The following is a 26,973-nucleotide window of genomic DNA, read 5'->3' on the forward strand; positions in this document are numbered from 1 at the left end:
CTAGCTGTTAAGACAGCTCTCCACCTCCCCATGAGACATTTGCTTGACATATTTGCCACATTTTCTATTTAAGATATTCATATTTTATTACTTTGTATGTTATTTTATAGGTATGAAAATATGTTCATATTAAATAATACTAGTAATGGGTATTTCGATTCTTTACCTCTTTGTACCTGTCTTTGTGGGAGGTATATTGAGTTAGAGTTACTGGATAGGGGGTCATTTATGCTCCCTGGCACGGGACAGTGAGTGCTGGGCTACTCTAGCCCTCCCCGTCTTATTCTCCTCCTGTCCCTCACACATTGTTACAGGATGTGCTTCATCAGGATAAGGGCTGTTATAAATTATGCAAATATGGTTATAGTTTTGACTGATGTCAGCTTTACATTTGATGAATGTATAGTACAGAGTTAATGTGTCACTGCTTTTTGGCAGTGCTAGTGCTTGCACCCAGGGCCTGGCACATGCTGGCCAAGCCCTCTGCCAGTGAGTTAGATCCTTAGTCTTCATTGCTTTTCAAATTATTTTTGTTCAAAAGTTTTATGTGAATTTTTTTTAAACAGATAAAAAATTTGGAGTGAAAGCTCGAGTTAATGGGGCACTGAACGTAACTCTCAATTTGGTCAAACAGCACTTCCAGAACTACCGCTTGGTTCTACCTTGTCTTCAGCTCTTACGAGTGTATTCTACCAACTGTGAGTACTTAAAGGCAGTGCTGATTTACTCAGGGTGCTCAAGTTACAGAACCATCTACCATCTGTAAGCCTCTAAAATTTGTGAAAAAGTAAACGTTGATATGACTCATAAGTAAGAAGGTGAGGTGAGAAAATATTGGGACTCCTCACCAGTTCCCATAATTTGTGAAGGACTGGGGTGAGAGGGAAGCCCCTGGAAAAGCTCCCAGTGAAAGAGTCTGGAGGATTGGCAACTGGGAGGTTGCGTCCACCTGTGCAGTACTTGTAACTGTTAGCGTGTCACATTCTAGAATCTCCTGGGAATGAGGGTCTCACAAAGGACAGTCTAGATCAGGTGGGCGTGTCTGTGGGTGACTACTATGGTTGTGGTAATTGAGGTGGGTCCTGTGAGTGGCCCTGTTCCCCAGGATATCGGCTGCATCCGAGTGGAGAGAGGCAGCTGAGTGCACCATGCATCCATGCATCCATTGCTCTCTGTCCCTGATCATGGTTTATGTGACGCGCTACTTCAGGCTGCTGCTGCCTTGACTCCTGCACTTATGAGCAAAACAAAACCTTTCCCCATAAGTTTCTTTTGTCAGAGTATTTTGATCACAGCAATAAGAAACAAAGGTCAGATACTGTCTTAGTTAGGGTTTCTATTGCTGTGAAGAGACACCATGACCACAGCAACCCCTTATAGAGGAAGACATGTAATTGGGCCTGGCTTATGGTTCAGAGCTTTAGTCCATTATCGTCACGGTGGGAAACGTGGTGGTGTGCAGGCAGACACGATGCTGGAGAAGGGGCTGAGAGTTCTACATCTTGATCCACGGACAACAAGAGGAACAAGTGAGCCACATAGGCCTAGCTTGAGTGTCTGAGACCTGAAAGCTTGCCCCTATTGGCGCGCGCGCGCACACACACACACACCATATACACAAAGTTAGAATACATTCTAGACTGTTTGTATATCATGAACAAATATTGATACACAGTTCAAGGTGCGTGTGTACATAATGTGCACATGTACACACTGACAACTTAGTTGAAGCAACAAATATCTCTAAGACTAAGAAGAACATATGGAAGTGAAAGAATTTGACGTTTAATCAGCAAAGTTAAGAACATACATAACTGGAAAATTGAAGGATGAATTAGGAAATGAAAAGGGGGAAAACATGAATTAGATCCCAGCACTTGGGAGGCAGAAGCAGGTGGATCTCTGTGAGCTCACGGCCAGCCTGGTCTACAAAGCGAGTCCAGTACAGTCAGGGCTACACAGAGAAGCCGTCTCAAAAACAAACAAACAAAAAACCCTCAAAAAACTGGGAGAGAGGGAAGAGGAAAGAAAGAAAAGAGAAAAGAAAAACATGAATTAAGAAAGAGAGAAATTGATTGAAAAAGCTTGATTTGAATTAAAAATGAAATAATTTTAAATACAGTAGCTAGACAAGAAAAGATGGTGGAAGTGTGATTGTGAAAGGGCCGGTGCAGTGGCAGTAGAGCAGAGACAGAAGTTTCCCTGTGAGACAGGAGCTGCATTTATTGAATTGACCATTAGAAGGATAACAGATGGTTTCTGTGTAATTTTTTAATGTTTGTTTTGAGATAGGTTCTCGCTATGTATCTCTGGCTTTCCTGTAACTCACTGTGTAGACCAGGCTAGCCTCAAACTCAGAAATCAACCTACCTCTACCTCCTGAGTACTGGGATTAAAGGCAGCCAACCACCACACACAGTTTTATGTGTAGCTTCTTTAAAGTAACATGTATTCAGAATTTAAAATACTGGGCACAGCATTGTTGTTTTGCATGCTCACGGTGTTTTTAGTGAAGGTCCTGGTCCATCTCATCAAGGTGGATTATCCAGAGTGCTGTGAGCTCTGCCATGGCTGTTTGAACACACACACACACACCTAATTGCTGCTGCTCAGGCATTCCTGTAGCTGAGGGCTTAACTCAGAAGGCGTTTGCAGGCCTCACGTCACATGTAACAGCATACCCATGGTTCTCATTTTAACATCATCCATACTATACCTCTGTCTCCCGAGCTGTTGCAGAACCAGCCTTTCTAATTCCTCCCAGCTCCTTTCAAAGCTAACTTATGTGGCATGAGCTCAGGCATCATTTTCTACAGAAATCCCTCTGTCTCTCTCTGAAGTGGGAAGACCTAGTAGAAAAAAAAAGCCTATGACTCTTTCTGCATGATAATGATAATTCTCTATTGTTCTTGCTGGATGCAGGTTGCTTAGAGCAGAGCCTATACTTCTTGTCTTTTATTCCCAACATTCACTTTTCTGGTATAATGTCATAATAACTTTTTGGAATGCTAGTTGCTTCCAACTTTCCATAAAAACACAGCATACCAACCCAACCATCCAAACAACCCAATAACCAACTAACTAACCAACCAATCCAACCAACCATCTAACCAATCAACCAACTAACCAACCCAACCAACCAACCCAAGCAACTCACCCACCCAATCAACAAACTAAACAACTCAGTCAACTTACCCACCCTTCCAACAAACCAACCAGCTAACCAAATAACCAAACAACTCATGCACACTCCCACCCACCCAACCAACTTAGCCAACCAGCTAGCTAACTAACCAAACCCAACCAACCAACCTGACGACCAACCAATCAACTAACCAACCAACCAGTGAACCAACTTACACACCCAACCAACCCAACCCAACTCAACCAACCAACCCAACCAACCCACCCACCCACCCAACCAGCCAGACCTACCCACCCCACCAACCAACCCAACCAACCAGCCAAATCCAAAGAACAAATCCAACCAACCCAACTAGTCAACCTAACCACCCACTCACCTACCCAACCAAAACCCCAAAACTTGCAGCAGACATTCAGAGTGTATAGGGTAGCTTTCATCCATATTGACTAAGCACTTTGGAATGTTTTTGGATTCATCACTAATGTTCAAATCACTTTGTATCTTCTTCTTGTTTCTCAGCTGTGAACTCAGTGTCTTTAGGTAAAAATGGAGTTGTGGAGCTGATGTTTAAAATCATTGGACCATTTAGTAAGAAGAATTCGGGTCTTATGAAGTGAGTAAATGTTTTGATGTGAGTAGAAGTTCATCCTTAGTTGTTCTGAGCTATCAAGTCTGCCTTGAAATGTAACTAAGCAGTTGAAGTCTGTTATATCTAGAGCCTCTAGTTCTTAAATAGTGATTTTTAATAAGGATAAAGATATTCTTAATTAAAAGCTTACTCTTTAAATTAGAGATTTTCACTTTACTAAATATAGTGTATTTAGAGATGACAACTTTGAATGCTTCTAGAGTCTGTGAGAGAAACTAGGCTACTTACCGCGTATCATTCACTGAGGCCTTTGTTGAGTGCCTACTCTAGTCCTCACCCAGTTGCTAGTGACTGTTAACGTCTCATGATTACCTGATGTGTCTTAAAATTAAACATTTCTATTTTGCCCAAATCATGTTACTCTTTTTATCTATTCTTGTCGTGGGATATGTATGGATGTATGACTGTCTATACCTTAGGTTATATTGGTTGTGTGTGTATGTTTGTGCATGTGTGCATGCTTGTGTGTTTCCATTAGTTTGTAGGTCCTGTAACTTCAGAAACACAGTGCTCGGTGTTAGAGGTTATCTCAGTGTGGGTCTATTGAGGGTTTTTAAAAACTCATACAGCAAAGCTCATCCTCTGTCCCGCCCTGTGGCTGCCACAGAGTCATCATTGCCCTGTTGTTTATGCCAGTGCTGTTTGCATGTTTTATTGGAGACCGATGAGTAAATCATAGGTATTTTCTGTGGTATGGTTACTCTCTCCTAGTTAATTAACAGGCTGCTTCAGCATACACTTCTGCTAACTAAGGATGGAAAATTAGCTCCAATGCTATAAAGGTATCAACAGGATGATGTCTTCATAGACAATAATCTCCATGTTCTTGGGTTGTCTTGAGTCACGCTTTTATATGGATTTGTTTAGATGAAAAGTAAGCAAGTTGCATACATTGTTCCCCAGAATCTTAAGGGAGTTTGCAACTTCCCAGAGAAGTAGAGCAGCTCTGTGACCCCCAGTGTAACCGCGGCCAGCATTGTGCCATGGGTTCCATCCTTCTCTCTGCTCATGTGATAGCTGCCATTGCATTTGGTCTGCACAGTTTTCAGTTTGATCTCTATCAGGTACAAACTTCTTATGTTGCCACAAGCTCATTTGTGTGCCCAGCAATGTTAATAGTGATTCTTAATGTTATTTCCTGTTTCTGACTGCTAATGAAATACCTTCTCAATGTTTGGCTTATTGGGATCAGGGTTCAAATAACTTTTGTTAGTTCCATCTGACAATTCTTTAAAAACAACAAGCAGCCCATTGTTATGTTGTTATTGAAGGGTCTGTGTGATGTGTGAAATATATCACATTCTGGATTGGGTGACTCTATGCACAGGTCTTGGCATATAGGAGAGTCCTTTATGTGTGCTTGCAGCTCACCTACATTTCTAAGGAAGTGTTTGAGAGGTGGTGATGGGCGCTTGTGCATCGTTTATGGCCACTGTGCTGAGGTGGCTGTTCATCAGAGTTCCTTCCATCTGCTGTTTCATGGCTCAGTGTTTATTCTCCACACCACCTGAGTCTGTTATTTGATTAGGGGCTGCAAAATGATGATTGCTGTCCCAAGAGAGAGCTCAGTGCTTCCTGTTTTCCAGAGGACTCAAGTTTGCTTCCCAGCACCCAAGTCAGGCGGTTCACAACCACCCATCTGCAAAGGATCCAACCCCTCTTCTGGCTTCTGTGCACATCTGCACACATATAGCTTACTCCCCTCCTCTCATATTCTCTCTTATACACATACACACACACAAATAATTAAAAATATAGTGACTGTTGGGGTTGGAGAGGTGGCTCAGCTGAGGTTAGCCCTGTGTATTGCTCTTGCAGAGGTCCTGGGTTCTGTTCCCAGCACCCATGTAGGCCAGCTCCTGTAAATCCAGCTCCAGGAAATCCAACGTCTTCCTTTAGCCTCTGTAGGCACTGTACTTGACTGCCTATACCACCCCATACACATAATTAAAAATAATAAAAGCAAATACTTAAAAACATGTCTTTAAAATTTTTTATCTAAAAAAATTAAAAAAATTTATCTATGAATATTTATAGAGAAACATGTGTACATGGACTATTTGACTGACTTTTACTATTTTGTTATTTTTAATTATGCATATACGTGCATGCATGATGGTGCCTTTGGAGGTGAGGTTACAGGTAGTTGGGAGTTGCCTGATATGGGCTGGGAACTCAGGTCCTCGCAATATCCAGTACGTGTTCTTAACTGCTGACCCATCTCTCCAGCCTCCACATTTTACTTTTTAACAAAGAGGATGCAGACTGTTTGAACCTTTTCTTTCTGTTTTTTTTTCCATAATAAAGGTCAAAATAACTGAACGTGGATGGGTGCCTGTTCTAGCAGCTCTGAGACTTAAGACGTGAACATTGCTAGTTGGAGGTTAGCTTGGGACACTGGGAGAGCCTCTGTCTAAGGAAATTAGTAAACAGGTCAAGAGATTTCGTGAGATTAATTGTACATATAATTATTAGTTCAGTATTTGGTAGGATGGCCTCACATGTTTACTTATATAGACATCATGTACAGTCCTATCTGGTAAAATGCCACAAAATAAAAATGTTTATATCAAAACTAGTGAAACCCACGTGCCAGCAGTGCAGCAGGCTGTGGGGCAGGTGGGGCTGCAGCTGAATGCTGCCTCACCACTCACCGCTCACAACCCTGTGTAAGTCATTCTTCCTGTCTTCCTCCTCTTTGCAGGATATAAAGGTAGATAGCATTGGTGCCTTCATTATAAATTGCAGGGTTTTAGTGAGATGAGTCGCAGAAGCACAAATTTGTCTATTAATACAACATTTTGTGTAGTTAAGCAGTATGGGCGCCTGTGTGTGAATGAGCCCCAGCTGTGCACGCGGAACACTGCTGTAATGGTTCTGGGCACTGGGCCTGCGGCTTTGTCCTTAGGAGATGGTGCTGTGCTGTGAGCTGTAGTCCAAGGCCTGTTTTCATTTATATTTTACTCCCCGTAATATGTAAAGAAGTTCATCCTTCACCTTTGCCATGGCCGCCTTACATAATCTCTACATGATTCTGTTGTAGCCATGTTTCCACAGCTAAAAGAAAATGCTCATAGGAGAAACAGAACAAATATTTCAAAATTATATTTGAACTGAAGGGTAGGCCAGGGGAGCTTGAGGGCCACTCGTCTATCCAGTCCTGGGTTCAGAATACAGCACCACAAACAACCCAATGAACAGTGCTGTTGTAACGGACCACATGGATATTTCCATGGACTATGTAGAACAATAGGCCTAAAAGTTCTGAGGAAAGAATGTAGTTATGGAAATCACTCTTTTATTTCTGTTGGTATTTAAATGAGTTGCGAGTTGCCATTGCATGCAGTCACTGTCTCACTGTCACTGCACTGTCCTCTCGGCTAGCTGGCCAGCAAGCTTCTGCCCTGTTCTAGTCTTCACCTCCCTTTCTGCTATAGGAGAGCAAGGTAACAGATGCATACCACGGATACAGTGTTTTTTGTGTGTCCAGGACTCTGCTTGTATTCTTACTTAAAACATTTTCATTCATTTATTTATTTGCTTGTTTATCTGTTTCCTTGTGTGTATGTGTGTGTGTGTGTGTGAATGCATATGAGTTTGTGTGTGTGTGTGTGTGTGTGTGTGAGTGTGTGCGCACACGTAGGCTCAGTGGTGTGTTTCATGGTGTTCATGTGGAGGCCAGAGAACAACTTGCAGGACTGACTTCCCTCTCCTTCTACCATGTGGTCCTGGGACTTGAACTCAGGTCATCCAGCTTCTCAGTAAGTGACTTTCCCTGCTAAGCTGTCTGGCTGTGCCTCTACTTGTGTTTTTAAAAGAACTTTTAAAAAGTTTATATTTGTTTTATTTTATTTATTATATATATTTATTTATTTTATTAATTTATTCATATTACATCTCAGTTGTTATCCCATCCCTTGTATCCTCCCATTCCTCCCTCCCTCCTGTTTTCCCCCTACTCCCCTCCCCTATTATATTTATTTTAAATCAACCAGTAGCCAAACATTGATGTCCTTATTGTCATTTTTTCTACCCCAGTTAATGATGGCATCTGGAACTTTGTGTTGCCCTTCCTTCTTCAATAATGCCTTATTTAAAAGGCAAAGGGTCTGAGGAGGCTTATGTCTACAGCCTGAGGCCTCCTCTCCTTTGATTTAAACTCTTAGTGCAGAAGGAGGCAGCCCAGGAGGCTTTCGTTGCTGCGTTCCCAGTGTCTGTGCACTTGTCTTCCCCGCTGTAACAGGAGGGTCGTCAGGTTGTCATAGGGCCCAGCTTGACCTCCAGCTTAAGGCAGGCGTGCTAACTTCATCAAGACTAAACATAAGCTTTCCCTCCTTATTGCTGTAGGCCATCCTTTGAGTTCTTGTTAGTCTTCTTCTGTGTGGGAAGTAGGAAAACTGGAAAACTCTAGGAGAAAGTATATTTTAATCAGTTAACACAATATGAACTATTGATTTAATGTTTTTTGGAACTTTAATAAATTCACATTATCTTCTGAGTTTAGTATTCTTTTTAGAGATTGCCATTGGTTTATCAGTGTCATAGAGTTTTAGTGTCTTTTATGCTGAAGTTTATTGCTTTTTCAATACTGTTCTGATAAAAGTTTTAAAGAGGATTGCAAGTTGATATTTTCTTTTAATTTAATGCAGCTGTGGAGTGATGTTTTAATTGAAAATACCAAATGTTCTATTTTACCAATAAGGACTCAGGAGCCGGATGCTGGGATGAAAACCTGCTAGGTCAGAGATGCAGAGAAAGCACCCAGCTGACCTCCATACTTAGCTCATGTCCTGATGGAAAAGGCCCAAACACTCACTAGCTCAGGTGACAGCCCAGGAGGAGGAAAAGGCCAAAAACCCCACCGCCAAAGGTTTGCTAGCTCAAAGCTCAAAAAGCCCAAAAAGCCAAAAGCCAAGGAGCTGAGCAGCTCAAAAGCTAAAGATCTAAAAGCTAAAAGCCCACGAGCTCTTTCTACTTCTACGTGCTGTCTCAAATACTCCTCAACTCAAAGTCCCTCCTGCTTTTTTCTTGCTCCATCCTTTGACCTAGTCTTAATTTTATTAAATCATGTGTGTGGAAAGTTCGTGGGTTAAAGATGTATGTTAGGGCTCACCTGCACAAAACATAGGACAGGTTTTTATAGTTGACAGTCTCAGGGATCACAATGGGGTCGAATATCCTGCAACAGTGGAGCATGCTCAGGCCACTGGTGTGAGACAGAACTGCTTACCTTCAGCTTCCAACCTGGAGAATAAACACCAACAAAAGTTGTTTAGGCTGGAAACTGTGGAACACGTTTACTCAGGTCAGATGTGTTGTTAAACAGCTGCCAGCTTGAAGGAAGACAATCTCAAGGATTTTACAGTTAGAAGAAGACTTAGCTGGAGTGCTTGCAGAGATGGCAGTTCAGGTCCCAGCACCCACGTCCAGTGGTTCCCAGCTGTGTGCGCACGTGTGCACATGCACACACACACACACACACACACACACACACACACACACACTCACTCACTCTTAAAAAAAAAAGTAAAGATAAGGATGTAAAAGTTAAGAAGTACTTGTGTTCAGTGCACTGTGTTAGTTTCCCAGGCTGGAAATGACAGTTGTAGAACCTGGAAGCCCCATCTCAGTTTCTCAGAAGCTGTTCTCATCTGAAAGCTTGGGGAGAGCCTTCCTCCTGCCTTCTAACTGGTTTTTCATGGTTTGCTGGCAAGTCTTCAGCAACACTTGGCAGTTTTTGCTTCTTACTTTGTGCTTTCAGCCTCCATAGACAGTGTTCTTCATGTGTGTCTGTCTCACATCATCTCTTAAGGATGCCAGTCATGCTGTATTAGAGGGCACTTAATGTACTGTGCATGATGTTGTCTTACCTGGTTGTAGCTTCAGTGACCCCACTTCCTGGTAATGTTAGGTCTTGAGGTTAGATACATGGGATGCACTTCATCTTGTAACAGTGAATAAGGCAATTGCACGTGTTAATATTTGGTGCATGTTCTGATCTTTTGTCAGCTGTCTGCATTTTGCCTGTTCCTTGAAATGCCTTTTATATATCAACTTGTCTGCGCACAGAGGTTATGACAGTAGCTGCAGTAAAACAAAAAATTGAAAAGAGAGAATGCTACACCAAAATGGCAAGGCATACTCAGTGGCACCCATTCCTTCATGTAAAGCATGGGGCCGCACGCTGGGCCTCGCAGCTTTTGTTGTTAAATGCTCCGAAGAGTGTCTACTCAGTCTAATTTAGTACTGCTTTCCACCCCTGCTTCCAGGGACTGATGCCAGAGCCTCGTGCAGGACGGCCCGGTGCTCTGTCACAGGTCTGTGCCCGCCCTCCATGGTTTTTGCAACCATGAGAAGTGGCTTATAACACAGTAAAAGTTAAACAAGGTGCTACAGAGAGACAGAGTTACTGGTCCCTTTGACTTCACCCCGCAGCGTGGCACCCTGTGTGACACAGCACACTCCCCGTAGTCCCAGTGTAAGCATGAGAACAGTTGGTGCGTGTGGGTGTTCTTACCTCTTAGGCTTGGTAGACACAGTTTCGAGTGTCTACCATAAGTACACAGGTCCACAGAGTGTTTTAAGAGACTATGAACTGTGAGGCAAAACATTTTGAGTTTACATTACTGTTGTTATATTCAGTCTTTATGATGTGACAACTCCACAGATTAGGAATTTTCAGCATTCCAGAAGACTGCCAAGCTTGCAGACCGTGGTGTTTTTAAGCTACTGGAGTCTTATTGTAGTATCTTTTTGTGTTTCTCCATTCTAGAAAGAGGACTGCAGTGTGTCCTGTTTCTGAGGGTAAGGTGGTGTTGGTTGATGGGCCTGTGCATAATCCTTTTAAAGACTCACTGGTGTCTGGTCCCCTACACACCGGACAGGAAAGCGTTATAGCAGGCAGGTCTCCTTGGGCTTCAGCGACACCGTGGCCTTCAGTGCCTGCACAGCAGCAGACAGTCCTCTTTAGTTCCATTGATGTATCTCTGTGTGTCTTCCAGGTAGATCTGTTGTAGGCGGTCCACTCCAGCATGACAGCAGCTGTGCACCAGGCAGCTTCTACTCAGGGCTCTGGTAGCTTTGGTTTCCCAAAGCAGAACTTGTGACTTGCCTGAGGCTGTGAGCAGTAGCAGCCGCAGCTGTCCATGCTAGGTGCTCTGTACTTCTGTACCTGACGACTGTTGCTGCTGCCTACATCCCTCTATGTCCTAAGCCTACCCTGGGCAGCATTGCAGTGGCCACTTGGCTTACCTAGAGGCCCATGTTGTTTTCTTTAAAGAGAGATCTTTCTGAGTTTGTAATTCCCTGTATCAACAAGTGGCTTAAATGATTATGCATACAGATGTATTACGCAGTTTTTGACACATCGCAGTTTAAATTCTATAGTTCCTGTATGCATAAAGCGTCTGCCTCTGGTGCCGTTGTGAATGACTGTTTCTAGGGTTGGTTGTGAGTCAGTCTTCATCCCATGGCAGACCTTCTGGCCACTCACACTCTGTGTGTCTGTGTCTGCTCACTGCTTCTCCTTGACCACCAGCACGTGGACCTGCTGTATTGCCGGAGTGTTAGTTTCTTACGTAGTTTTTTCCATAAGTGTGTACATTCTGTTATATAATGTGGATTGTAAACTTACCTGTTGAAGTGATGTTTGTTTTCATTTATACCATTAAGAAGGAGTATGTAGTAGGCATTCAACAAATGCTTAATGGTGAGTGAAATGCTTGATAATACACATATTTTTAGTGAAAATTATGGTTGTTAGCATCTTAAAGGAGATAGTATAGTATGTAGGCTTACAGTTTTGTAGTTGAAACTGAGGCCCACCACCAGCAACTCATTTTTATAAACCATTTGAGTTGCAGGCTTTGTACAGTGAGAGATAGTATGTCTTTACAGCTCATATCACTGTGTATAACTTGAGTATGCTCAAGAAAATGTGTGTATCTTCAATTTTTGGGGCTCTTTCGTGTCCTGTGAAGGGATAATAATTAGGTTTGCTTCTAAGTTGCACAGTTTACAGTTGTTACCCCTTATGGCCAAGGACTCTAGCACATGGCACTGAAAAACAGGAATGCAGACATTGAGACACCTGGGGAAGTCTGTGGTCCGAGTTAGGTCTTTACAGCGTGGTTTTATCTTACCTAGGCCAAGTGCAGACACTGTAGTTGATTTTATTTGTCTAATCTGGACAAAAAGACTTAGATAATGTTAAAGGTATTAAAATTTTTATAAGTATTTTGAGTACTTTAATTTTATCTAATTTTGAACATAAGGGAGAGATGCATATAGAGGAATGCCAAATAATGAGTGCTGTTGCCAGAGTAAATGCATTTTGGAATGGTTAATAGACAAGATAATTAATATTTGACAAGATTGCATGCATTTATTGTAGATTCATTTCACTAGTTTTGTTGTTGTTTGTGTTTTCTTGTTGTGTTGACAGGGTTGCTTTAGACACTCTTGCTGCATTGCTAAAATCAAGTAAGTTTTTAAATACTAGACATAATAGTAACTACAGTACTCTATATATTTATGTTCAAAAGGCTTAAAATTAGACTTAGTGTATGTAGTTAAAGCTAGTTTCTGATAGTCAAGGTTCCTGATAACATATTAGATTCATTTCTCAGAAAAATTATGCTTATATAAGATTTATTTATTTTCTTTTAATGACAAGGCTTTATGCTTATGTCAGTAAGTTAGAAATGTGAAAATGATGTGCTTGAATAAATTGCCCAAATGCATGGAACAAACTATCTTAATAAGCATGTCATTATAATGCATCACAGCTTCACATAACATAAATTAACATAGTGACTTTTATTAGAAAATTTGTTTTTACCATAATTTCACCTTTAAAAAGTGACATGATGTAAGTTTAGAGCAGTGATAAATTCACCTGCACAGAACTAACTGTCTTCAGAGCTGAAGCACGGTTGTATGGTGCCGCTGGAGAATAAGTGTTAAATGTATTGAGGTTTTTTTCATCATGCTCAATATGTTTTTGAAATATTTTCATAGTATTCTCCCATATAATCAATTGCTTGGGTAATACTTTTTATTTTTTAATTTTTAATTTTTTGGTTTTTCAAGACAGGGTTTCTCTGTGTCACCCTGGCTGTCCTGGATTGGCTTTGTAGACCAGGCTGGCCTCAAACTCAAAAGAGATCCGCCAGCCTCTGCCTCCCAAGTGCTGGGATTAAAGGCGTGAGCCACCACCACCCGGCTGCTTTGGTAACACTTAATCTTGACGTTTAGTCTTAAAATATTTCTCTTGGTGGAGTTTATATGTTTCCTTCCCCCCAGGATACAACAGACAGATGTCAGGGCTGGGGTTACCTTGTTTATTAAGTTTTCATGGATATATATATTTTTAAGAGTAATATGATTAATTAAAAGTGTGATCTTGCTGGCACAGTGGTAAGCACCTGTTTTTCCAGTAGGTGGAAAGCAGAGGCAGAGGGATTGCTGGCAAGCTCAAGGCTAACCTGGTCTACATAGTGAATTTCATGTCATTCATGGCTACATAGTAAGATCCTGTCTTTAAAAAAACAGTAAAATTGAGTTAAAAATGTTTTGTTTTGTTTTGTTTTTTTACCAGAATTCCCGTTTACACTTTTATCCTTGAGATGGAATGGGTGGGTCTCAGTGGAGTACCTGCTATCTGTGATGTGATAAACTAGACCAGGGTCACACGATGAAGCAAAGCAGCTGTTGAATAGGTTATATTTAATATCTCCTCAAATTATACACTACCCAACAGAGGGCACTTACTAGTGCACAGTGGTGCGCAGTGTTGTGCTGCGGAGGCTGAGATGGCCAGGGCACATTGGAGCACCCTCCCTTACATTTTCAACTCTTGCCTATTGTGGGGCAGCACTTAGTGGGTAGGTAAGTGTGGTATGGGGAGTGCACAACATGAGCGTGCAGCCAGGTCCTGCACTGGGATGCGAAGCAGATGAAAACTTGATGTTCTGTGCTTTGAGAGGGAAGGACAGGTGGGCTCTCAGGGAGTTCTGGCCCCTGAGTGTGTGAATAACACCCTTTTACTAATTTGTTTTAATTGTGCTCAGTGTAGATTGTAGATAGCTCTTATTAACACCTATGTTTGAATTATGATGATTCTTTATTTGGCATGCTAATTTTACTATTTAGACTGTTGTAGATTCCAGCAGAAGCAGAGATGCAAATGTTACAGTGACCATGAAGCTTTTAACTAAGTCTTATTCACAGCTAGTATAGGCATTTGCCTTTCATGTGGTGTGAACAAAAGTGTGTATTCACTTAAAAGACTTTTGCTGTTGTTGTTGTTGTTTTTGAGACACCATCTAACCTATCTAGGGTGCCCTGAACTTGCTATGTAGACAAGGATGACTTTGGACTCCTAATCCTCTGTCTCTGCTTCTTGAGGGCTGAGGTTACAGATGTGCACCTTCCTGCCCAGCCTGTGTGGTGCTGGGGGCTGAACCACAGGACCCTGTGCCTGATGGGCAAGCACTCTAGCAACTGAGTTAGGGTTCTAGCCTGAAGTACAAGAAAATTTTGTTGGCTGAAGCACTTGGACTGATGATGCAAATAACAACAGCCTTAAAGAAAACTAGCTATTGTAGGTACAAGAGGGGATCTTTTTGTTTGGTTTTTGTTTCCTCTCTTGTTTGAGACAGGTCTTGCTGTAATAGCCCAGGCTGGCAATCCTCCTGTTTCCACCACCCAGGTGCTGATAAGGCGTGACTACACATCCAGCTTAAAATAGAGGTTTAAAAACGTCATAAGAAAAACTCATCCTCTTAGTGTTCATGGTTAAAGTAGCACCATCTTTGGGTCCATCACATAAACCAAGGCCCCTTGGGGGTGAATGTGAGATGAAGAAGGGATTAGTGCTTGTTTGTACCTAAGTCATGGCAACTCTGGGCAGTGCTCTGTACTGCCATGGTGGTGGTGAGTCTCAGCTGCTCAGTTAGTACACATGCTCTTTTGGGTCACCATCTTAAGTGTAAGGAAGTCAGTTCAAATTTAGGGATTTCTTTGAGTTGTATTCCATTAAAATTGACCAATTTAAGAAAACCTATAGTTTTTTTTTTAACGTTAAGATTTTAGTACCTAGAAAGAACTATTTTCTAGTCATATACTACATTTTTTTTTTTTTACCTTTTATGTACAGCAGGTTATATTTTAAATTTTGTGTTATTAAGGACTGGGTATCTATACAACTGTGGAATAACTATAACAGTTAATCCCACTGGGAAGATGTATTTTGTAAGTAACAGGAGCTGTAATCCAGTGGGGTTAATTTTAATGGGAACACAGAGTTTGTAATGGAAATAAGCAAGAGTGACAGTGGCTTTTAACAAAGTCATGTTTACAATTCGTCATTAAAGAAGGCTTCTGTCTTATGAGAAAGACACATTTCAAAATATGTGGAATTTTAAAATTAGTATAACACTAAAAACAATTACAGACCTTGTCTTAGTAAATATATTTATTTTTCAATGTTTTTTGTTTGTTTGTTTGAGGCAGTGCTTCTGTTAAGACACCATTGGTCTCACACTGTGATCTTCTTGTTTTCACTTTGTGTATGCTGGGACTGCAGGTGTGCACCTGTGTGCTGGGACTGTAGGTGTGCACCTGTGTGCTTGGTCTGTAGGTGTGCTGGGCCTGTAGGTATGCACCTGTGTGCTGGGACTGCAGGTGTGCACCTGTGTGCTGGGACTACAGGTGTGCACCTGTGTGCTGGGACTGCAGGTGTGCACCTGTGTGCTGGGACTACAGGTGTGCACCTGTGTGCTGGGACTACAGGTGTGCACCTGTGTGCTGGGACTGCAGGTGTGCACCTGTGTGCTGGGACTGCAAGTTTGTACCACCAAGCCCAGCTAGTAAGGAGATTTCAGTATTTGCAAATCTGTAAATAAAATAATTAGTCAAGAATGTTTTTGAAAACTGTAATAATTTCTGGAACTTGCCATAATATTTTGTTATAAAGTTATTAAAGACTGGACTATCACAACATTGATATTCTGCTTTTTGTTTGATTTATTTTAAAACTTTCTCTTGTCATTTATAAAATAACCTTTTCCAATTTTCTCTTGTTAAAGAAACAAATGCCAGGAGAGCTGTAGACAGAGGATATGTTCAAGTGCTTTTAACAATTTATGTAGATTGGCACCGCCATGATAACCGGCATAGAAACATGCTCATTCGGAAAGGAATTTTACAGAGCTTAAAAAGCGTCACAAACATCAAGTTGGGAAGAAAAGCATTCATTGATGCGAATGGGATGAAAATTCTGTATAACACTTCACAAGTAAGCTATTTTCTTTTTATTACCCTGCTTATTTACTAGTGATACTGCTTTGGTTATTAAGAAAATGAATGTATGTGCAAGTGCTCAGGAAAGTGTACGTATCATGAATATATTTCAGAATTTCTTAAAACCAAGAATCCCAATTGACTTTTCACATGTGACCTCAGAGGCAATTGGTGAGAACAGCAGGTGCGTGCCTAGAGCCTGAGATGCACACTGTGGTCACGTAAACCACACGCACAGTGGGAGGGTGTCCCTGAGGCTTTGTGGGGTGACTGGATTGGCTCAGCTTTGTGTGGTTTCACAAGGCATCTGAAGGTGCTCCAGCTGGCAGGGCAGTTCTGCTGTGAGCATTGGGAATGCCTTTCTGCTGGACAGGGCTGTGGCCGCTTATCAATACAGAGGGTAGAGAGAGATGAAAGCTAGATGTGGCCTCCTAGCTCTGCTGGGCGTCCACATTCCTGACAGTATGCCACTGAGGTCTGCCCCCTCCTCCCCGTGGAAGACTGTCGTTAGAGGGCGCAGACGGAAGGTGCAGTGCCGCCTTTTGTTGTTTCAAATGACCAGCCAGTTGTTCAGGCTGTGCTGTCTTGGTTTTCCACACAGTAAACACCTTTCTGAAGACAGCAGCAGCTAAGGGAGCTAAGCACGTGGCATGTTTATTCTGTCCTATGTGCCTGTTTTTACTACCCAGATGCACACAGTCATAGGTATTTGATGTATGGTGATGAATGAGGTGGGCTGTAGATTCTGTAGTATGTCAGAGTGCCACAGAAAGGCCAGTTGTCACAGATAATATTGTTAAGTCACTTGTAATTGACACGGGCCAACTAGCCAAAACAAACTCTTAGGAGTCTAAGTGGGATCTGCACCTGCTGCAGTCTCACAGCTGCGTAGCCATTGAGGCAGAGATAAAGGACCTGGGTCTGAGAGTGGTTCAGTCAGTGCACACCACTCGCCTCACTCTTCATGCCCTAGGCCTGCTGAGTGTACACGTGACTTGTACTTAGTGATTTTGAGTGTCAAAGATGAGTACTGATGTTTGTCTAGTCAGCATTTAGGAAAAGTCCTACTGGATAAGTCAGATGTGACCCTAAGCACAGACACTTCTACAGAGTGAAGCCATTTTATAGCTATCTTGCATTGTAGTATTGCTGTGTGTGATATTTGTGGTAGGAGATCATAACTATGTAACTCTGTGAGTACAGCAGTATTGAGCTGTTCACTAACTCATACATCCTTGTTTAAACAGGAATGCCTGGCGGTCAGGACTCTTGACCCTCTTGTCAACACCTCTAGTCTGATAATGAGGAAGTGTTTCCCCAAAAACCGCCTGCCCCTCCCAACCATTAAAAGTTCTTTCCACTTCCAGTTGCCAGTTATCCCTGTGACTGGGCCTGTGGCCCAGCTCTACAGCTTACCCCCTGAAGGTAGGCGGCCGGGGCTGCTGCGGGACTCTGTGACATTGTTGTTTTAAACTTGTGTCTGATTCCTGAACAAAAGATCTTAATGTGAACGTGATAAGCCTCACGTTTATTTTAGTTAATAAGCATTTCTTTGAGTGTAAGAAATGGAAGTCTAAGAAGGGAAATACGATGTTGCATGTATGTCAAAGTGAGTTGTGAAAACATACAAGAAATTAGTCAACAGGCAACGTGAACATTCAAAGTATGAGATGGCACATCAAATGCTTAGGTAATATCATTCATTCTGTTTAGGATTACCTGTGTAACTTTCTAAGGGAACTTTTAATTGCATATTATTATTGTTGTTGTTGTTTTTATATGGGCATGTATATGTGTTTTCTGTGCTGTATTCATCTGTGCTTATGCCACAGTGAGCATGTACAGGTCAGGGGACAACCTTCAGAAGTTGATTCTTTGACCATATGGGTCCCAGGGACCATACTTACAATTTCACACTTGCTGGGTCCCACTGAGCCAGGACCTTGACCTGCTTTTCCCTCTATAAGTTAAAAATCTAACCACCAAAATTGGGGGGAAAAATGAACAAATAAGTTGGTTGGAAGAAAAGTGAAATTATTGAGGTATGCTGTTTTTCATTTTCAGTGTAACACTTATAGGAGTGGTAAGGAAAAATATAAACTTTCCAGTGTGGTTTTTGTTTGTTTGTTTGTTTTTGGTAGTATCTACTGAAATGGAAGAGAGAAGTAGTTATGGATATCATTGAATTATTTTCTTCTTATGTTTTTGAAAAAAGTTATTTTTAATTTTTTATTTATAAAACATTTACCTGAAACAATGTTTTAAAAGAGCTTTCAAGCAATCACTAGTTTTTGAATCCTTCATGTAGATTTATTAATGACATCTGTCATAAGGTATATTAGTATTAACTAAAGAATATTTAATTACCTAAACATAGATTTTAACTGGCACAAAATACCAAAATGGATCATTTAGAAACCCCTTTTAAAAGTCAAGCTGGTGAGATGGCAAGATGGCTTGTAGGTAACGATATTATATGCTAAGCTCATGAATTGAGCTCAGTCCTCAGGACCCACATGGTGGGAGGCGAGAGCAGACTCTGTCAAGTTATCCTCTGAGAGAGAGAAGGAAGGGAGGGAGGGAGGAAGAGAGAGAAAAATTAAAACAACAACAACAACAACAGTTTTGTAGCAACAAGATTGAGTTAGAAGCTTCTGAGTAAGATAGTTGAGTGAAGAGTTTTCTAATTTCTTCTTTTTATTCATTTGACATTTTCAACAGACTGAAAGTGAGGACATTTGTAGCACATTTGAGAGGCAGGCAGGCCGAATCTTTATGAAACATTGTGCTGCTGTGGTAGAGACGGCCTTCCACCTCTGGAGAGCAGCCTTCCTGGCTCCATTCATGCTACTAGCATTTAATTTGGAGGGAAAGTCAAGGAGTTTTTGAAATCTTGCTTTCCTATATTTCAATACAGGACTATGGTGGTGTAAGTTGAAGGTGTTAACTTGTGGTTCTGACTGGTAGAAGGCTGGAGAAGTTCTTCTATGATGCAATGGGAAGTAACAGCAGGAAGGAAGTCAAATATATTCTCCTAGAGATGCTAAGTCAGTGTCCAGATTATGGGATAACAAAAATTCACCTGCAATGTAGTGAATTCACCAGGCATGGGAAAAAATAAGAAAGGTGATATTTTCCTGTGGGCTCCTTTTCTGTGTTTCTCAGACTTGATGATTCACTAAACTACAAATATGTTTATTTGTTAACTCACAAGCCCTCATGGGATAGGAAGTGTCTGATAGTGACTCTTGGTCCAAGGAGGATGTCCTTATTCTCTGTGCTGTTACTTCCTTGTGTGTCAGGAGTACTTTTCAGCCTTCCTCAGCTGACATGAGCTCCTCTAGGATAGGTCTGGACTGTTGCTTGCCCTTCATGGCCACACATTCTCTACTTCAGATGCTTAGATGGATGTTCTCTGTTTTAGTCCACACACCAACTACCTGACTGAGTATAGAGCCAGAGAGTTAAGGCTCAGTCTTATGAGGCATTCTCCACTTGAGACACCTGTTAGACATCCCGTCTTCTCTGTTCCTGAGCGAGCTGACTATAAAGTTGTTAGAGGCTTTCCACACAGCAGTGTGCTCACAGCAGTCGGGCACACTCTGTTATAAAATAGGATACAATCAAGAGTCAAAGGGAAGTGTAGCCTCGGACCTTTCTCTCTGCAGGCGTGTCCTCATCCTAGCACCTTGATGTGTTTGTTCACTGGCCCATAGGAAGCTTACAGAGGTTTTATAAAATAGGCATGCCAATTAAATAATTGATTGGTGATGACTAATAAGCTTGCAGATTTCCCTTCCCTCCTCAGAGGCTGAGAAACGGGGTTGAAGTTCTAGTCCTTCCTTCCATCAGCCTCCATGCTGGAGCTATTTGGGGTCCTCCCAGGGGTCTCCTCATCAGAGCAGACGACATTCCTGCCACCTAAGAAATTCCAAGGGGTTTGGAAACTGCCATGATCCAGGGACAAAGATGGAATATATCTCTGTCACAACAGGACTGTTTTAGCCTGTTTTCTTTTTAGCATTCTTTCAATTGCACAGGCAATAATAAGGGTGCGTTTAGTATTTGTTGAGATGATGGAGCTGGACTCAGGCCTTGCCTTCTTGATTATTAAGTGCCAAAAGGTAGCAAAGCAGCATCTGTGAATATCTGAACCTTCATTAGCTTCCATCACACGTGGAATGGATCTGTGGTTGTGTGTATAGCTCAGGTGCCCTTCCTGAAGTCATGAGTGGAGTATTGCCCAGCCAGTCAAGTGACGGATTCAGATGCTGAACATGCCAAGGGCTCTGCAGAAGAGCAATTGTACTACATGCTAGAGCCCGCCTCCTCTGTAACATCTAATGGCCGATGCATTGTTCCTGTGGCATAACAACCAGCTTTGGGACAAGGCCCATGATATCCTTACCATAGCAGAGCCTTGTACATGAGCAAGTGAGCAACATGTTGATAGAGTTCCTAATAATAACTTGCATTTCTAAAGTGACAGTTAGTAGACAAGTACACTCTCATATGTAGCACACAGAGATGCTCAGATTGGGCCCCATTGTCCCCAGGACCTCACAGGCTAGTGTCAAGAGGCTTCACCTGTGTCCTTCTGTGCAAGGCTGTGGGGGCCTTTGTTCTCTGTGAGTGAGCCCACCACCACTATATAAAAGCAAGGGAGTTTCAGAGATGAATAGCAAACCCCTGAAAGACCTGACTGTGAAACATGAGCAAGCGTGTCAGTTTCAACAGTAAATCTAAAAAGATAAAATATCCTTATGAAAGGCTGCTGCGGTGGGGCTTTTAATCCCATTACTTGGGAGATAGAAGACAGGCAGATCTCTGAATTTGATGCCAGGCTAGTTAGACGTTCACAGTGAGGCACTGCCTCAAACAAAAAGTCAACAACAATAACAGCAACAGTTACAACAACAACAACACTATTGTAAGATGAAGACTCTTACCCTGGGTGACAAACCCCAACAAGAAGATACTCACTGAGTGAGAGCAGTATGGTAGAAAGCTTCACAGGAAGCCAGAAAGTACGTATGTCCCCAAGGAGGTGAAGAAGCATTGTTCTACACAGAATATAGACGCAGCCGGACTACCACACATGTGCTGCGTAGCACAGCAGAGTCAAACCTGTGATTGGTGTAATAGCCGGGGGGAGAGGGGCAGGTAAATGTGCCCCCAAGTCCCTGGCAAGCTAAGTGGAGAAGGCTGTGCCGATCAAAACCCATGCTAGAGAGTAACTCTTAATAAAACATTTGAGTATATGAGTGAGACAGTATTTTAGGGACATACAATTGATTAAAACTGACTTGAACAGTAAAAAGTTTGTTTGCTGATACCAACTGCTGCTGATGTCATAGATTAGTTCTCTCAACTTTCAAGGAATTTTCCTATCCTTTATTTTCCAGAGCATAGAAAAAAAGAAAAGTTTAGAAGCTAGCATGATGCTGAAAGCAAAACTGGGTAAGAATTGCCAGAAAGAACCCACAGCTAAGCCTCACTAATCAAGACAAATGTATACTCTAAGACAGAGCAATTGAATTGGACAGTGTTCATGTGTAAGACATCTAGGTTATTATTATTTTGTTTTTGTTTTTGTTTTTTCTAGACAGGGTTTCTCTGTGTAGCCTTGGCTGTCCTGGACTTGCTTTATAGACCAGGCTGGCCTCGAACTCACAGCCATCTGCCCTTGTCTGCCTCCCGAGTGCTGGGATTGAAGGTGTGCACCACCACATGAAGTTCACTGTCATAGTAAAATGGGTGAATTTTATTATCCACAGGTGAAAAGAAGGAAACCAAAAAAATATTTCAGTAAATACTATGAAAAGATTCCAGATAAAATTTATTAAGGAAATTTGCAGTTGCTTTGAATAATCTTTCACTAACTCTTACCTATACCATACCTCAGAAATAGAAACAAAATATTAAAAGATGCATCTCAAATCATTTAGGAAGACATACTAAGTCAGCAAGATAAGGAAAGCACTCACTATTAGAGGCAAGCTGTGAGAAGTGTTGTTACAATGTTACCTAGGAAACCATTAGAAAAAAAAACATTCAACAGCACCAGATATAAGGAAAATGAATAAGATATAGCTGTTCTCCTGTGTCTGTGTCTGTATATGTATAGCCATAAACTTTCATACCATAGCATATCACATACTGCTGAAAAAAAAAAAAACCCAAATGTTTGTGTACATAGACATATCGTACCTCTGTAGAGGGAAAGTGACCACGTTTATAGGCACAGTGAAAACAGTTTGTTCATAGTTTCTAAGTCCTTTTAGGAGCTGCTGGATCATTCCTTTAATGGCACATCCCAGGCCAGCCTGGATTTGCTCACTAGCCATCAGAGAGATATGTAGTTGTTCCTTCCATTGCTGTAGTAAATATATACAGGAAAGCAGGTGACAGATTGTGACTTGTAGTCAGATTGTGTGTTGGAGGTATAATTAATTCTTAGCAATGCAGCACTGTAAGAAAGTCTCAGGTGTCCTGAAGCTGTGTGTTGTTTCACATTTGGAACATGCACCTAAAGGAAAATTCTTGGAACATTTGCCTCAAATTAAAAACATTTTTTTCTACAATTCTGAACTCTATTTTCCTGCACTATTGAAGATTTTTTTTTTTCTGTTTGTCATAGGCTTTTGTTTGAATTTAGTGCATTCTTTCCTGAAGAGTGTTTTGTTTTGTTCTTTTTCCAAATGTCAGGTCTTTCCATGTCATCCATGCATGACTGCTGGTAGGGCTTAGGGTAAATAGAGCCAGCTTTTTGCAACTACTGTGATAGCCTTTTTTTTTCTTTTTAATTTTTTTTTTACAGAGATTTATTTATTATATATACAGTGTTCTGTCTGCATGTGTGCCTGCACACCAGAAGAGGGCCTGAGATCACATTATATAGATGGTTGTGAGCCACCGTGTGGTTGCTGGGAATTGAACTCAGGTCCTCTGAAAGAGCAGTCAGTGCTCTTAACCACTGAGCCATCTCTCCAGCCCCTCGTTTTAATTTTATAAATTTTTATTTAATTTTTATAAAGCCTCTCATATCCCCAAAATTGGAAGCAATTTGGTAGCGTTGTCAGTGAAGATAAGCTGAGCCGCTGATCTAGACGGCTCCATGGCATACTGTGTGACAAGTGCTGCAGACTCACAGCACAGAGCAGCCACCTCCACTTTACAGAGGCAGACACGGAGATGGGTAACCTGACGGACCTTCTCTAGGTCACGCAGTTAGCAGTCAGGGAGCAGGGCCTCTACTCAGGACGTCTGTCTCCAGAGCCCTTTGCGACACTGTTCCAAGACAAGATCCCCACCACTTCCTCTCCCGCATGATGGCCAGTGATTTGTGCTAGCGGGTCTCAGTGGACTGGACCACCAAAGAGCATTGGCAGTGTCTTGTGAGAAGGTACATAGTAGGGGGTGGCCTTCCCTTCTCCCAGAGAATATGACTGCTGTGGGGTGCATGTTTATCATTTTGCATCACACACAACTAGTCAGAAATTATCTACCGTTGCAGCAAAGGCTGGAGTCCCTCAGCTAAAGTGCAGGGATTTCGTTACCAGTATGAGGTAAAGCAGGGCTATCCTGGGTGGTAGGCAGTCAGTAATCTCTGTCTATGTCACATGGGATGTAGAGAGCAAAGTGCTCAGGAAGCAGCTCCCGGCATTTCCCGTGTGGTTCAAGGTGCCATTTCTCTGATGAGCAGCCTGGTGCTCTCCTCCTCCTCTCCTCCTAGCCATGGTCATGTGCTTTTACATCATACTCCTTGACTTTTTTTTTTCTTCATTCTCTCAGTCTTGCATTGGCTTAGGCACTTAACTGCCCCTCTTGATTGGTCACACCTGCCAGAAAATGCAAGTTGAATCAAGCCTTTCCTTCCTTGGACACCCTGTGTGTATGTTCTGTAGGTTAAACTGTGACTGAGTTGGCTGGTGTGCAGTGCCCGTCCCGTCTCATTCTTATTGGGATTTCCCAAGTACACTCTTCATGGCAACCAGATTTATTCCCCAAGATCCTATCATCTCACTGTCTTGCTTCCTCTTAGAGCATCACCGCCTGCCCTTCTGTCTCCTTAAGGTGCTGCTGAGCCCCCTGCCCTGTGAAGCGGTCGGTCAGTGGTCATCCCTGGCCCTTCATGCTTGGTAGCCACTCTCTGTCTGTCCTGTGGCATTGCCAAGTTTCTGCCCTCATTACCATTTGGATTGTCTGGTGTGATTTTTGGCTCCTTTGTGCATTTGGGTCCTGGGCTCCCTTTAGGGCAGGAAGTATGTCTTTAAAAATCCCTGGTCTGCAATATGGTCACTGAAGTAAGTAATTGCAGAAATGAAGTGGGTCATCGAAGTCTGTCCTAGTGCTTCGTTAGGCTAGATCTGTGGCTGAGAACAGCAGAAATAAAGCATTTCATTTTGTAGGGGTTTTCCAGTTTCAGGGCCCTTCCACATACTTTCTCAGGTTGCCAGTTGCTGAAACATCTTTATAGATGCCTTTAGCAAGGAACCTAAAAGGGAAACCAAAAAATCCCCAATATATGAAATTGTCAAAGAACAAATGTAATCGATAAAAAATTCTGCTGAATAGATGAACATAATAATTCAATTATAAGAAGTTTCTTGCCTTTCCTTGGTGATTGGAATGCTTTATACACATGCATGCATATGCACCGTGCATGCCTGCCTTGTGCATACTGACCTCTGACTAATGTACAGTGTGTTTTGTATCACAGTGGATGATGTAGTAGATGAAAGTGATGACAACGATGATGTTGATTTAGAAGCTGAAAATGAAGTTGAAAATGAAGATGACCTAGATCAAAATTTTAAGGTTGGTACATTTATTCATAAACTTTACGAATTGTATATCTCAGCTTTAAAACAGATTTACTTGCATGCACAGAAATACAGATAAAATTGTTTCAATCACATCTACTGGTGAATCTACGGGCCTGGAAACTGCCCTAATACAACTTGTTCATTGTCCCTGAAGAAAAAGACTTTAAGCTTTCTGACTTAGCTTTTGAAGACTACTCTAAGGAATGTGAGTTGAGACTGACGTGGTGGTGCTTCCTGTGTCAGCAGTCACTGGGCCTGTAAAGCACTAGGAAAAGAGTCCAACTATGTGCTCAGTGCTGCTGTTGCAGTTCTTAGGGGGGAGATGCTGGGCTGAGGAAATGGAAAGCTGTGTGGTATTGCATGAGCTGAGGCCTAAGAGTCTGGTGGGTTTGCAGGGGTATCTGGAAGCTCAGAAATCCTTCTTGCTTCATCTGGTGCAGAAGGGTGATGGTGGCATCTTTAGGAAAATGAGCCTTTTGATTTGTCAACTGCTTGGCATGTTTGCTACCTGCTTTGAGGGAGAGCTAGTTTGACTTTTTTTTTTTTTTTTAAGTCTTGGACCGCTGGGGCTGGAGAGATGGTGCTCAGCAGTTAGGAACTCTTCCTGCCTGAGCAGAGGCCTAGGTTTAGCTCCCAGCATCCTTGGCAGCAGATAAACATTTGTAACTCCAGCTCTGTGGCACTTGCCACTGCCTGTGGCCTCTGCAAACACCAGGCACATGTGCATAACACACATATGCAGGCAGGTAAAATTCTCACATAAGTGAATTAAAAGTAAGTAAATCTTGTAAAAAAATGTTGGAATACTCCCTTAAAATTGGTCACACTATGCTTTTCAGAGTCTAGAATACTGGAAGACGCATCTTAATAATAATTCATTACCACCAATGGGATCACAAGTAAAAACAGGGCAGGTTTGATGTTAAGACACAGTCTGGGCTAACTAGGTGTTTGGGCCCGACATGAGCCATGGAACTGGTAGGTTCCCAGCTGTGAGTTATCTTGTCAGGCAAGAGGAGCGCGTTGAAATGTGGTTTTTTGTTTTTGTTTTTTTCCCTTCAGGGTACTCAGGGCAGTGAGATTCCTGAGATTAGCAACATACTTTTACATTAATCTTCTTCCATTTCTATCTTTAAAATACACACTAAAGCAAGTTTGGTGTAGTTAATTCTTGACAGCTCACAGCTTGAACTAAAAATGCTGTGATGGTCAGGGGTATAAAGATTAGGGAGCGAGGGAAAGTGGAGAACTCTGTGTGCACATGTTCAAAACAGGCCTCTGTGGGTTGGACATGTCAACTCCATGGCCCTTTACCATAACCGTAGCACAGCCATCAGCTTTCTCCCGGTTTGCCATCTGTGTCCCGCTGATGATGTACTCCTGTGATGCCCTCTGAGGCTGCTGCAGGATGTAGCCTCAGAGTCGGCAGTGCATGATCTCTCACTCGGTCCATTCGCTTGAAACATTTCCGTAGATTTCTTGGCTCTTGACATTGGTACCTTTGAAAAACAGTTGTTGGTGTCCATTTTTCATTGAGATAACAGTGACAGTGATTAATAGTGATTGTTCATGTATTGTCTACTTTGCCTTAACAAAACTGTTATAATTACGAGAAAAATAGTGTTTATTGAACACCTAAACATGTGTTAAGCCAAGCTATTCATGTCCAGTAGTCATCAAATCCTCACAGCACTGGAGTCAAGGCACAGAGGGCCATGTCTGCTAGGGGCCAGGCAGTGTGGTGGAGGGAGGGCCCACCTCCTCACCACTGCCCTGTGCTCTCACCGACATGTCCTGTGCACTGGCTGAGACTGCGTGCTGCGTGAGCCTCCCTCGCCTGCCCTGCTCTGACTTGGGTTGGATGTCCTCAGTTTTTCTCACCTTTTAAGAGCTGGGTCCACAGCACCTTGCAGGAATGGCTGTGCTGTAGTGGGACAGATTCTATAGGTTCTAACCACACTCACTTCCAGGCAGCCATAAACATCTACACATTCTTTTTCCTTCCTTAATGCTAGTGCCATTTCTAACAGTGAGCCGGATGCTTAGAG

General features: G+C 42.2%; 1 protein-coding gene across 9 annotated transcripts in view; it reads left to right on the top strand.

Moving 5' to 3' along the window:
* Positions 1-26,973, top strand: part of AGTPBP1 (ATP/GTP binding carboxypeptidase 1) — a 119,957-nt gene that overhangs the window by 31,453 nt on the left and 61,531 nt on the right. For 6 of the 9 annotated variants that reach the window (XM_084797155.1, XM_084797159.1, XM_084797156.1 and 3 more), the window contains 6 exons: positions 567-698; positions 3,665-3,758; positions 12,238-12,275; positions 15,884-16,092; positions 17,345-17,522; positions 24,820-24,917. In XM_084797155.1, coding sequence (XP_084653281.1) covers positions 567-698; positions 3,665-3,758; positions 12,238-12,275; positions 15,884-16,092; positions 17,345-17,522; positions 24,820-24,917 — 749 coding nt within the window. Of the gene's footprint in view, positions 1-566; positions 699-3,664; positions 3,777-12,237; positions 12,276-15,883; positions 16,093-17,344; positions 17,523-24,819; positions 24,918-26,973 lie in introns of those variants that run through there. The other 3 variants (XM_084797160.1, XM_084797161.1, XM_084797158.1) reach the window with 3 other exon arrangements.

This window comes from Acomys minous (assembly GCF_964271855.1).
Source record: "Acomys minous genome assembly, chromosome: 9".
NCBI lineage: Eukaryota > Metazoa > Chordata > Mammalia > Rodentia > Muridae > Acomys > Acomys minous.